General features: G+C 46.3%; 1 protein-coding gene across 1 annotated transcript in view; it reads left to right on the plus strand.

Moving 5' to 3' along the window:
- Positions 1 to 12,584, plus strand: part of RABL6 (RAB, member RAS oncogene family-like 6) — a 92,554-nt gene that overhangs the window by 76,727 nt on the left and 3,243 nt on the right. Inside the window, exons 11-14 of the mRNA XM_019510427.1 lie at positions 4,243 to 4,464; positions 5,300 to 5,657; positions 7,972 to 8,143; positions 12,204 to 12,259. Coding sequence (XP_019365972.1) covers positions 4,243 to 4,464; positions 5,300 to 5,657; positions 7,972 to 8,143; positions 12,204 to 12,259 — 808 coding nt within the window. The remainder of the gene's footprint in view (positions 1 to 4,242; positions 4,465 to 5,299; positions 5,658 to 7,971; positions 8,144 to 12,203; positions 12,260 to 12,584) is intronic.

Genomic DNA, 12,584 nt, shown 5'->3' on the forward strand with positions numbered 1-12,584 from the left:
GCTAGCTGCACCTTGTTGTGCATCTACAGATGCATCGCAGGCAGGTCCAGGGAGGTGATCCTTCCCCTCTATGTGGCACTGGTCAGGCCACAGTTGGAGTACTGCGTCCAGTTCTGGGCACCGCACTTCAAGAGGGATGTGGCTAGCATTGAGAGGGTCCAGAGGAGGGCCACTCGCATGGTCAAGGGGCAGAGGGGCAGGCCCTATGAAGACAGGCTAAAGGACCTGAACCTATTAAGCCTCCACAAGAGAAGGCTGAGAGGGCATCTGGCAGCCATTGACAAACTCACCAGGGGGAACAAGTGGGAACTGGGGGAGGTTCTGTTGCCGTAGGCACCACCTGGGGTTACTAGGAATAATGGCCACAAATTGTTAGAAGGTTCAGTCTGGACATCAGGAGACATTACTTTACAGTTAGGGCTGCCAGGCTCTGGAATGGGCTGCCAAGTGAGGTGGTGCTCTCTCCTACCTTGGGGGTCTTCAAGAGGAGGCTGGACAGATATTTGGCTGGAGTGATATGACCCCAGCATCTGTTCCTGCCTGGGGCAGGGTGTCAGACCTGATGATATGTTTAGGTCCCTTCCGATAGTAAGCACTATGATGCATGTTTTTCCTCCAAAACACTAGTCAGTCTTTGTGGCTGCTTCCCAGCCAGCTCTTCAGACCCAAGAACCATGGGTGGATCATAGATCAGTCTGAAAGCTGCTGAGCTGCACAAGTCTCACTCAAGTCTGTAGATGGTGAACATGTTACAGCCTAGCATAATTCTTCCAAGATTTATGGTGTCACATATCTGCAGCCATGACTGTGCATCTGGATTGATGGTGGTCTCTTTCAAGCTTTGAGTGTGCAGTAGAGAGAAATCATGGAATCTGTTCCCTGACTGGCTCATTAGAAATTCAGTATATTTACTGCTTCCTGACCTGCCCTGTCTGATGCACTGTGCTTTAGTTTATTTAAAGACTATTAGAGAAGCTAAGCAGGCTCTGAGTAGGTGTTGCTATTTCCTCATTGCCTGAAGCATCTGGTTCAAGTCCATCCATGGGTTACAGATCTTTATTTGAATTCAGTTCAGTATAAACCTCTAATTTGTATTGTGGGTCTGTTTTCATCACCTCACTAGACCTTGATCTTGCTCACAACCAATTAGCTTTCCCTGTCCTTAAATCTGCCTAACTTTGAACTCATTCCCTAATGTGTTTGTGGCATGTTCTATTTCAGGAGAGCCATCCAGCTGTGTTAAAAAAAAACAAGTGAGGGGAACTGAGGACATGCTTTCCCTGGGGGTGGTGGTTGAGGGTGGGGGGACTTCCTTTGCCAGCATGTTCTCACACATGCTCCTCTCACAGTACATGTGGTTTCCCCCCTGCTTGCTTCAGCTCTTTCCCCTCTGTTTTTTTGGCTCCTACATTAATGTGGCAGTAGGAATGTGTTGGCTCCCAATAGAAAAGGGAACGTTGTCAGTGCAGGAGATGGAGCTCGTTGATTGCTTTTGATCTTAAAATGTTGAAAGCCGGATGCTCTGGGTTTGAAACGAGGCTTTATTGCTGGTGATGGCACTGCTCGTCTATGCCACCACAGCTTAGCATGAGGAACCTCCCCCCACCTGCTCCTTGGTTTGCCTCTCAGGCCACACACCTCTAAAAGAGCAGTCATTACCTGATGGAGGATGCCCACCCCAGGGATCATGGTTCTGTGCTAATGCAGGCTTGGCAGCTTGTCAAGTACTGTGGAGGTTGGTGCAGCGTGCTGATTTATTTTTCCCTCATGCTCTGAGTCCCTTCCAGATGGAATCAGGGCCACAAGCTGATACTCATTTTGCATTGTCAGACCTCATTTGTATTGCAGCCCTGATTTATTTATTTATTTGTTTGTTTGTTTGTCTTTCCTTATGTATATTCAGCTTATTGCTTTTCTGTTAAGCTGCAGCTAGCTGACTTGTGTGGAAGCTAGAGCAGGAGGCAGCTTCATTATTCATGGCATATAAAGATGACCCATTTCTTATGTGTGTACATACACGTGCTTTCTGTTCAGGCTTGGGATGTTGTAAAGAACTGCAAGTCTAGTGCGTGTGCTGATTTGTGAGGACAGTTGCACTGACGGTAGCTGGTATCTGTAGTTGCCTGAGTGATGCAACATTCAAAACAGTGATCTACGAGTCCCTGCACCTGGGAATGTGGTGATAACATCTGGAAATGTGGTACCAGTAGCATTTTAAGCTAAAGTTGCCTTTATAGAGCAACTTCAATTTTTTTAAGCCACACCTTCATTTTCTTCAGTGTAGTTTGAGAAGAAAGCGATTCAAGTTCTCAGTCAGCCCCCCAAACCTCTTAACAATAAACCCTGCAACCCTTGTGATGTATTGGCATGTGAACCTGTTCTGTAAGCTTAGCAGTGATGTATTCTGCCCTATTGCTTGAAGATCAGACTAGTGAAGGAGAGAATAGAAGGTGATTTGGTTCTTAGGTCTGGAGTGGCAGCCTGCAAAACCTAAGAAGAGGACATTCTCAGTGCTTAGAAACTATTAATAAAAAAAAAAAAAAAGAGGAGCAATAAAGAGAGTCCAGGCTAGCCTGCCCTGGTATGAACTTGTCATTGCAGTGTGGTGCCTTGAAGGCAGAAGGGATTTTTCAGGTTTAGGAGGCCTGTGAAAGGACTCCCAGGGAAGGAGTATGGCATAAAACATAAATTTGGCATAATAATATAGTCACATGTTCTAACTATAATACAAAGGTTGAAAAAAGCTGCATGCATATTGGCAGAGGCACGGAGTCCTGAGATAAAATTAACTCGTGAACAAAAATCGTGCGGAGTCTGGGTGAGAGGAAAATGGAATTAGCAAAGCAGCCTTCGGTCTTTTGAACTTTTGTTCCCTCAGCAACCGTGCTTGGCAGAGCTGGCCAGTGTCATGCTTTGCATTGACCAGAGAATCCATGATGCTAGATGCTTTTCTGTACTGAGGGTGAGGGACCACAGTGCATTCATAGCATCTTACTTTTGAGCTTCTGAAGTCTTATCTGTAACGTGCTTTGAATATCTTTTTTTTTTTTTTTTTTTACATGCAAATGAGATGGGTTTGTGTAATCTGTGGCGAGTCAGTTAAAGAAAGGTGACTGCTATGTGTGGGCTGGATGCCAGCATAATAAATTCATTTATCAAGAAGGAAATGAGTTCCTCTGAATAGAAAGTATCTAGTGGCTGAAGGAACCAGGATGAGGAAAGGTGGTGCAAAAGCTCCCAAGCTTGAATTGCCAGATAAAACTATATTCCTGACAAGAGCATTAAAATTACAAGCCCTAGGGAAATCAAGATGAGAATTCTCCATTTGTAATTCAGCAGTGAAACTCCCTACCAAAATGTCTGGAAGCATACCCATGCTAAGTCTAAGGTATGCTACAGGTTCTCATGTTATAAATAGTGTGTTCTTAGGTTAATTTGATTGTGGGGCCTCTAAGGATGGATATGATTTCTGGATTGTTGCCTGCTTCAGGGGACTTTTTAGAAAATATATAACCTGAAGAAGCTGATAGCTAAAGGTAAGTTCCTGCAGCTGCAGCAATGCTGAGTACATTTTAATCACAGGACATGAAGATCTGGGGAAGCAGTTTCTGTTGTTTAATTGACTAATTCGTGTATGGCATCCTGGAAATGTTTCCGTAAAGTCCTCATTGCAGCAGAAGCATGCTTTGTAGCAGGGAAGCCTGACCTTTTCTGACAGTGGTACCGATTTCTCTGTCTAAAACTTTGTTGTAACAGCTACTGCCTCCCCTGGCATTTGATTTGTCGAGCCCCGCATTTTATTCATGTGCAGCTGAAGCTGGGTCACAGGTTAGAGCAGAGGTATAGGAATGCAGTGTGGGCCTGGACTGGCCATGCGTGCCACATGCAGCACAAGCCCTAGGCTGGCGCTGTACCATGTACAGACCATGCCAGACAGGCTTCATGTGCCACGTGTAGTGCATGGACTGGGACCAGCTCATGCTGCATGCGGCAGGCAGCACTGCAGGCCAGATGATATAAGTCCACTGGGCTTGAGTGCATGCAGTCAAGTAAGAGACTGCCAACTGCTCACCAGGACCAAAAAAACAAAACATAACCCTTAATTAAGTTAAGGAGGGAATCCTGGAACACACAGTATGTTGGCCTATAGCAGCAATACCAAGGCTGCATTCTAGGATTTGGGAGCATACTTCTGTGAATGCATTCTGCAGAAACTGTATCTAATCCTTGTCTGTATTGCAGTGATGGGGAGGCACTTGGAGGGAACCCTATGGTGGCTGGTTTCCAAGATGACCTGGATCTAGATGACAGGATGCCCAGCAGGCCACCACAGGCCAAAGAGCTTGTACCAAGCAAAAATATCACCCTGTCAAGTGAGGAGGAGGAGGAGGAGGAGGCGGCGGCAAACTCTAAGGTCGTCATCACGGCTGATGAAGATATTGACATGGAACACGAGAAAAAATGGTAGAGTGCATCTAGCAACTAAAGTATGGGGTTAGGAATTGACCTCTTGGTCCTATTCTTCCTCAGCCACGGCTTGCTACTTAATCTCAAGCAGGTCCCCTGGGGTTCATTTAGAATGCCCCTTGTATTCAGGGAGAAGGACACTCTTAAGCATGCCCTGCCAATGTATGCCCACACACCAAACCCAGGATTGCAGCAGTGAAGCTGCACCAGGGGATGGTTGCTCTCAAACACACTGGAGATGGGGGTCTTGAGCCTTGCAGTATAGGGAGCGAAAGGCATTTGCAGAACCCTTCCCTGGGGAAGGATGCCCTTAGAATACCATGCAAGTTGCATGGAATGTGACCTGCGGTCATATAAATAATGCAGCAAGGCTTAGCACATAAATAACTGTGTTGATCTCAAGTTGATCAGCATCCTTAGGGACCAGCAGGCTATCTGGCAGCATTTGACTTATTGCCAGGAAGATTTCCAGTGTCAAGTGCTTTGTGTAAAACCTGTAGCGTTGCATTACTGTTTAGATGTAGGTTACAGTTCAAGGGGCATGGATCAGCTAACTAGTTAATTTCCAGGAAGTCACTTTGCTTCACTACTGCTATGTTGAAGACAAAGCAGAGGAGACGTGGACAATTTAGAAAAGAGATGGGGATTTCCTAGCTTTCCCCAAACACTTACATAGCTGAGGGATATCAGGAAGATCCATCTTTTTCCTCTTCTTTGGTTCACTGGGCTCTGGGGTGTTGCTTGCAAAGAAACTTGAGGGAAGAGTACCGAGTTATCCTTTCCATCAGTGCAAAAAGGCTGTTGACAACTTGTCATTTTAATTTTTTTATAGGTCTTCCAGAAATTCTTTGAAACCACAGCATGAAGCAGCTTCCACCAAAGCACCGGATTCAAAGCCTCCAGGCACTTTACCTCCACGTTCTGCGTCTGACAAAAATGGTGGCGGTAAGCTCAGCACCGCTCTGCCTGCCCCTGTTGCAGCTGCTCCTGCACCTATCGCATCAGTTCAGGGCCAAAAGACCACTTCCCAAAACAAGGGGTCCACTCCCAAACAAAAAGGGGTCAAAGAAGAAAAGCCTGAGGAGTCTGACAGTGATCATGAAGGACCAATAGCCACCCAAATGCTTTCATTTGTTATGGACGACCCAGACTTTGAGAGTGAGGAGTCCGACAGTCAGAAGAAGAAAACGGTAAATAGCCAGTAGTGGTCTGCTCACTGATTACTTCTGGGTTCAGCTAGCAGCGTTGGGGCATTCCAGTGATGAGAGGTCATGTCTGATCTTTCCATATTCCAGTAACAACAAGATGAGTGCCAGACAGTCTGAAGAGCAGTATGCCCTTTGGACTGTTGAATCTGGATGGCTGCTTGCACTGTAGTTGTGGTTTTAAGGTCATGGCATTACTAAAAATAACCTGGATAGCCCTGAGTTCAATTCAAGTAGCCGTGTGCAATGTATGTCTTAAAAACACTGGGGATTTTCCATCCTGAGCATTGAGTAGAGAAGTGAGCACACGTAATAGGTTAGAAATAAACATTGCCAAATGAAGTAAATCACCTGTGCCAGGCTGAAACCCACATTGCCCTTTGTCCCACCCGTTGATGCTGTGGGACAACGGGCGACATGTTCTCCCCGGTTTGAGGGGCCTGGTCCTGCACACCCCCAGAATTCCAGTGCAGGATCAGACCCCTCAAGGTCTGGGAGTGCCTGCTCGGCTTTCTCCACTTATAGAGAGACTCCCCTGGGTTCTCTGGGGCACATCTCCATAAACAGGGAAAGCTGGTGTATTCCTGCCTTGAGACATGCCCTGAAGTTTTCCAGGGCTCCTCTCTGTAAGTGAGGAAATCTGGGCAGGTGCTCCAGGGGCTTGTGTGGGAATTCCCAGGTTGTGTAGGATCAGGTCCCTTGAGCCCCTGGAGACTTGCCCACTGGAGCTAGCTGGAGAGTGCAAGCAGCAACAAGGTGTGCTCGCACTCTCCCACCACAAAGCAAATATATGTCTGCTACTAAATAGCAGCACAGATTAATGCCATCTTAGTTGCAGTGACAGATTTTCAAGATTTGTGGCATGAAAAGGGTCATGGTCATCTGTTTGCATGGTCTTTGGGCTGCCATAAAAATTTTTATGGAAGCACGAAGGTGATGAAAGGCGATGAAAAGCAATGTCTGTTTCTACCCAGTTTCCTATTGGCAAGTGAAGGATTGAAAGGGCATGCTATAAATGTTTGATGCCTACTTTTTCCTTTGTGGGGTGAAGCCATGAAGTGCTATTATAGAAGGATCTCAACATCCAGCTTAAATCAGGGTAGTTGTAACCTGCTCGGGGCATTCCATAACATGGGCAGCACCTGCTTAACATAGAAGACAGAGCTGCCCCCAGCAGAAGACTGCCTAGATGAAGCAGTGTAAGAGTGTGGTCTGAACTCCCAGTATGTTGCTGTTCTGGCCTTTACCTGAGCCAGCTGTGGGCATCTCAGCCTTAGATAACCCCCTTTGAGTAGGACCATCTGTATAGAAATAGATAACCATGATTTGCAAGAAAGTCTCCATGCCTGAAGCTCAGTAGTACATGCCTCCATGCCTGAAGCTCAGTAGTTCCCAGTGTCTAAGGTGGTTACTATTGAGAGCCCTTGGAGAGTGGGTTCTGACATGCTCATTTCACTCTATGATCCCACAGGAGTAATTACTACCCCAGTGTGTCTCTCCCTTTTTGCCCAGGTATTGGTTTTAATCAAGTAACTTTCCATTTTTTCAATATTGTCAGTGCTTGCTGCGCCCAGCATTTTAATGTGAAAACAAAGGCTTTCTGAACAGGGTTATGCCTCCTTGTACATGATTACAGACAGCAGGATTTACTGCTAAGCGCTGCATTGCAGCAGTGTCAGGGAGATGCCCTTCTGCATAAAAATGCTTTTCCAGTGAAATATGTATTGGCTCAGTTGAGCAGTGCAAAGCAGTGTGCCTTTCAGTAAGAGGCACAGGGCTGCCCAGGAGGCTGGAAATGCAGGTCAGCTGAATAGATGTGGAGCTTAGGCTACTTCTGAGACTATTGTATAGGAAAGAACTTAGTTGCTTGAGGATCAGCTGGCAAGCATGGCAAAGGCCTTGTCAAGCTGAGAGGGAGCATGGCAGAGGGGCTTATTCCAGCAACACAAAATGCTTCTCCAGGGCTGTGCATTGCCTTCATGTTGCTTCAAGCCCACTTGACTCCAGATCGGCACATAGCATGGAGTTTGTGGTGCTGCCAGTTAAGGAAAATAGGTGTTCAGCCCATTGTATGTGAAGTCCTAATCTACAGTCCGTTCCCCCCCCTCCAATAAAGCATTTTATATCACTGTTCCAATCCAGTAGTGCCTAGAGACTTTCATTTAGTATGAATTAAGTGAACCTGCATTTAGGATCAAACATGTGACAACAGCTTCTCAGTAATAACAGCTCAGTTCTTCTACCCTCCCCTCACTTTGAAAGACTGGTGCTTGACGTGCCTGCTATTCCTTGCCTCTAGGATGAGTTCCCAGTCCGAGAAGATCTCTCGGATATCTCTGATGAAGATGCCTCATTGGCAAGACCCCCACAGCCTGTGAAGCCTGCAATCCACTCATTTAAATTGAAGAATGACTCGGACCTGTTCGGCTTGGGCTTGGAAGAAACTGGTACAAAGGAGAGCAGTGACGAAAGTAAGCTGTTAAGGCCATATGCTGGGTTTGTTCCTCTTATTAATGTTTGTCAAACTGTTGGGTTTTTTGCCACCTGAAATAGTTTGGGGTTAAGAAAAATGGTTTGCACAACATAAAGCATCCCCAGCATCACCCAAAACCTGGTGTGAGTTTTGCTTAAACTCACACCAGGTAACGTTAATGTTTTTTCTTTTACCCCAGCGGCGAGAGAGAAGAGGGAGGAGTGCAGGTGGTGGGGGATCAGCAGCTGTATTATTTCTGTCCTGGGTTACAGCAGGAGCCTGCGTTTCACAAGCTTGTTCCTATGACATCTCCTGCCTAGTTTTGCACTTCCAAGAATTGTGTTCATCACTGTAGCACCCGAGCACTGACAGGTTTGGAGAGGTTCAAACAAACTGTTTGTAGGCTCCTTGTGCCACAAAGCCTTTGAGGGCTCCACCTATGGTTGAATACTGCTTTTTTGGGAGGTGTGTAGGTGGAGCTGTTGGACTGCCGTGATCTAAGCATTCTTTCTGTTTCCTGAGGGGAGCTCTCCATGTTATGCAGAGAAGTTTCCAGTTTGATTGGCGTTACTGAAAAGCTGCTTCCTACAGATCTGCCCCTGCAGTCACCTGGAAAGATGGGAAACTAAAGACTTCAGGGGAGGAAATTCTGTAAGAAGCACAGAAGGGATTTGACATAGATTAGATGTTCTAAAAGCATGACTGAGATGTCAAGGACCAGCCTAACTCCTTCAGCCTATCGCCTTCAGTTTCTGAGCAGCACAACTTGAAATAACTGGCTAGAAATTGTGCTGCGGAGCCCAAATCAATAATTCACTTATAATTTAGTGTGGCTGTTAATCCTGCGGGGGCTTTTCCTGTCCCTGCTTTCTGAGAGAATGTTAAAAAACATATTCTAGCATTTGGTCAGAGAGTAACATTGCCAGCAGTCACACTGTGAGGTGGCTGACCCTTTCGGCTGATCAGTAAAAAATACAGCTAAAATATGTGGCCTTCAGAAACCAACTTCTGAAATGCAGAATAGTCAGGAAAATCTGCATGTGGATGGACAAATTCAGATTCTTCTGTTTAAAGAAGGTTCTTGGAACCAATAAAAGATCAGCCATCAAATTGATGGCACAGTCAGCAATTGTTAAAGTATCCTACAAATGTTTAGGCATTTATTAAATCTGAGACTCTTGATACAATAGAAATAGTCACTAGGGCTGTATGAGGCTTTGGATCTGGAGAAGCTTCGGACACTTCAGGGTCCGAAGCGGCACATCCGGGTCGAAGCGCTGGCCTCGTTAGGCTTCCCAAAGCGGTTCGGAGCTCCCAAAGAGCTTCAGAGCCTCCTTGGAGATTCGGCCATAGGGTCTAATGGGGAAACAATAAAATATCTATAACTTTGTTTTTTTTGTCCAATTTGGATGAAATTTTCAGGGGTGGTAGGCTCTGCAGAGAGGAAGAAGCCTGCCAAGTTTCAAGAAGATCGGTATGGGGGCAACTGTACCTCAAATTCTTGAAAGCAAAACTCCTGTCACGTCTATGTGTTACAACCCAGGGGGTCAAAACGGCAGGGCGGGTAGCTCTTACTGAGGCCACAAAGCCTGCCAAGTTTCAAGGAGACTGGTGCAGGGTTTTGGGGGGAAACCTGGTCCGGAGCTCTGGATTGGATCGCAGCCATCCAAAATGGCCGGATCCAAAGCTGGATCGGATTGCTGCCAACTCGCACAGGCCTAATAGTCACTGTAATACAACAGTGGCTCAGGATCAAAGTCTTCTGCATATCATTTTTTTTCAATAAATTGTTTCAGCAATATGGACCATTATCCTCTGAGGATGTTCTAATCTGCTAGCACTGACTCTTAAACACTAACTACAGGTTGTTATATGTACTAATCAGATCACACCTGGGCATTAATTCCAGTTGTCAAAGATGCCTGCTCCTGTTAAGCAGCAGTGAGGTGTCGAACTCCTTTAAGTCAAACCTGCAATTTGCCACGTCATCATGATGTTTAATTTACATTCTAATGGTGGCTATAAATATTTTGCTCGTCTCAGATCAGGTCTGTCAAACTCATCTTGTGCCCAAACCACAGGCCTGCTTGTGGGCTGGATCCAGCCCAGAGTATGAGGAAGCAGCAATGGCAGCTTCAGATCCAATCTGGAGCACATGGCAGTGCCAGCCCCTGCCCTGTGCCAGGGCTACTGCTGCCGTGTGCCCTTTGCCACAGCAGGGACTCTAGCTCCAGCACTGGGCTTACAGCTGGGGTGGAAGAGGAGTGTAGGGCTGCAGCAATGGCAATGAACAAAGCAGCTAGAGAGCAACTGGGCTGTGTCAGCCCTTGTTTGCCCTCCTGCCACTGGTTGCCGTGTCCATCAGAAGAGGGCCTTAGATCCTGTGGCAGGCCACTCTTTTCCACCTGCCTCCTGTTCCCCAATGTCTGAGGGTCCATCAGTAGTCCACTAAGCTGCTTCAAGCAGCTCCACAGGCAGTATGTCCAACACCCCTGATTTAGATGAACAACTTGCAGGTATGTGGCTTTCCTCTTTTGAAGGAAGTATATTGAAACAGCCTTTGAAGCTGCTTGGAGTTCCCTGATCCTTTTCACCATTGTGTTGTAGTCTGGATATGATGCAGAGACTATGCTGGTTTTGTAGGTTGGCAATCTCTTACTAATGGAGAATTGAGGTCAAGTCCCATAACCTGAAAGGTCTGTCAACAGGCTTTATTGGTTACCTAGGAGGTAGGTGGGCAGAGCTGCTCTTCTGTGACTTCTCTTCAGAGTCCCATCACCAGAGAGTGGGGCTTGAAGACTGGGCAGGTGAACAAGGGCACTTGCCGTGCAGTCCCACTGTGTCATCACTTGTTCAGGATATCTGTGATCTGTAGGGGGAGGTAATGAAATAGTTTGGACTGTAGTGCTATTGATTGGCAGGTCAGCCTAACTCTGTTTCTTCAGACAGAACCAGATCTTCTTTCTGTAGTTTTCTTTCTTCCTCCATGCCCCCCTCTCAGGGGTGTGGATGAGTGAGTTACCTGAAGCTTTGCGTAGAGCATGTATAAGAGATTGGCAAGAGTGGGGGAAAATATCCTGGAGGCAGCAGGTTTGGTGCCTGCCCATATTACTGAAGGATAAGCCCAGTCTTAGTTGTCAGCTGCAGCTTCTGTGTTCTCTTGGAGTTAAACTATTTCTAGGCATAGAACAATTACCCCTAAGTGTTGGCCAGAAAACTGTGATCTTTCCTCTTTAGTGCAGATGTTGATGCCACACTCTGGCCCCTTGAGCCTGCTTCATGAAGATATTCCAAATATATCTTATGTAGGCTGCCGTGGAAGACATTTCAGAAGCTTCAGCTATTCAGAAAGGGCTGCCTGCCTGCTTGGCAGTGCTGGTTGTAGAAGTCTTGTCACATTTGCATCTGTACTACTTTCCAGTTCTTTTCCTCATGCAATTCAGAGGGTTGCTTCTGCTATCTGGTTTTCTAAGTTTTGGGTTTTGTCTGTCTTGGAGATTTCAGCTCCCATGCTCAGGCAGAAGCAGTAAAGCAATCTGCTACGATGCTTCTGCCACCAGACTCTGAAATTGAACCCTAAGGAACTAGAGGCAGAATGTTCTGGGGAGGGTGGGGTTGCTCCACTCTGAAATCAGCTGCCTGTTTGGTTTTCCACAGCCCCAAGTTGACCTGTAGGCCAAGTAGCATGACTCATCTGATGACTGAGTCTCACTGGAGGACTGTAGCAATATGAAGTGTGAATGTTTAAGTGACCTGAGTCCACAGGCATTGTGGTTTATAGTTGAAATGTGCCTGCCGACTTAGCAGTGCATGTGTTTGGATAGCTGTAAAACCAGAATCGATTACATGTCTCTAAGTCGTACTAAAATTTCTGGGTAAGGAGTTAGTTCTTTGGGCTGTTCTCTTTGGTGTTGAAATTGAAGATCTTCCCAGCATTCAGCACCAGTGCAGTCTCTCCTTATCACTAGGAGACCAAGGCTGACTAGTGGAAAATGCATTCACTATGTCATTTTACTGGAGAAAACAACCAATATTTCCTTTTTTTTTTGTTTGAACAGATAAAGAGAAGCAATCTTCCAAGGAAAAAAAGAAGAAGAAAAAGAAGACTAAAGAGGTAGAGCTTCATTCCCCACTATAAATTCTACCAGCACAGTTTCTGCTTATCACGCAGAAGCTGCAGGGTCTTGTGGCTGTCTTTCTTAAAGCCTGGATTTTCCTCCAGGCATTAAGGCCGTCTATTTGGGGGCTGAGGGGAGGGGGAGTATTTTAATTAGAGCGGCTCTGAGAGCTCCTCTAATTTAAAAGTGCCTTCAGTGTCATGTGTTTTCAGTATCCCATGCTTCAGAATGGCAATGGGGGAGCTTTAACCACCAGTCTGAGGTGCAGGGATGCTGAATAGCAGGTATTGGGGGAGTCCCTGTTCCCCTGAGCACTACCAG

This window comes from Gavialis gangeticus, unplaced genomic scaffold (genome assembly GCF_001723915.1).
Source record: "Gavialis gangeticus isolate Ggan-Ray unplaced genomic scaffold, GavGan_comp1, whole genome shotgun sequence".
NCBI lineage: Eukaryota > Metazoa > Chordata > Crocodylia > Gavialidae > Gavialis > Gavialis gangeticus.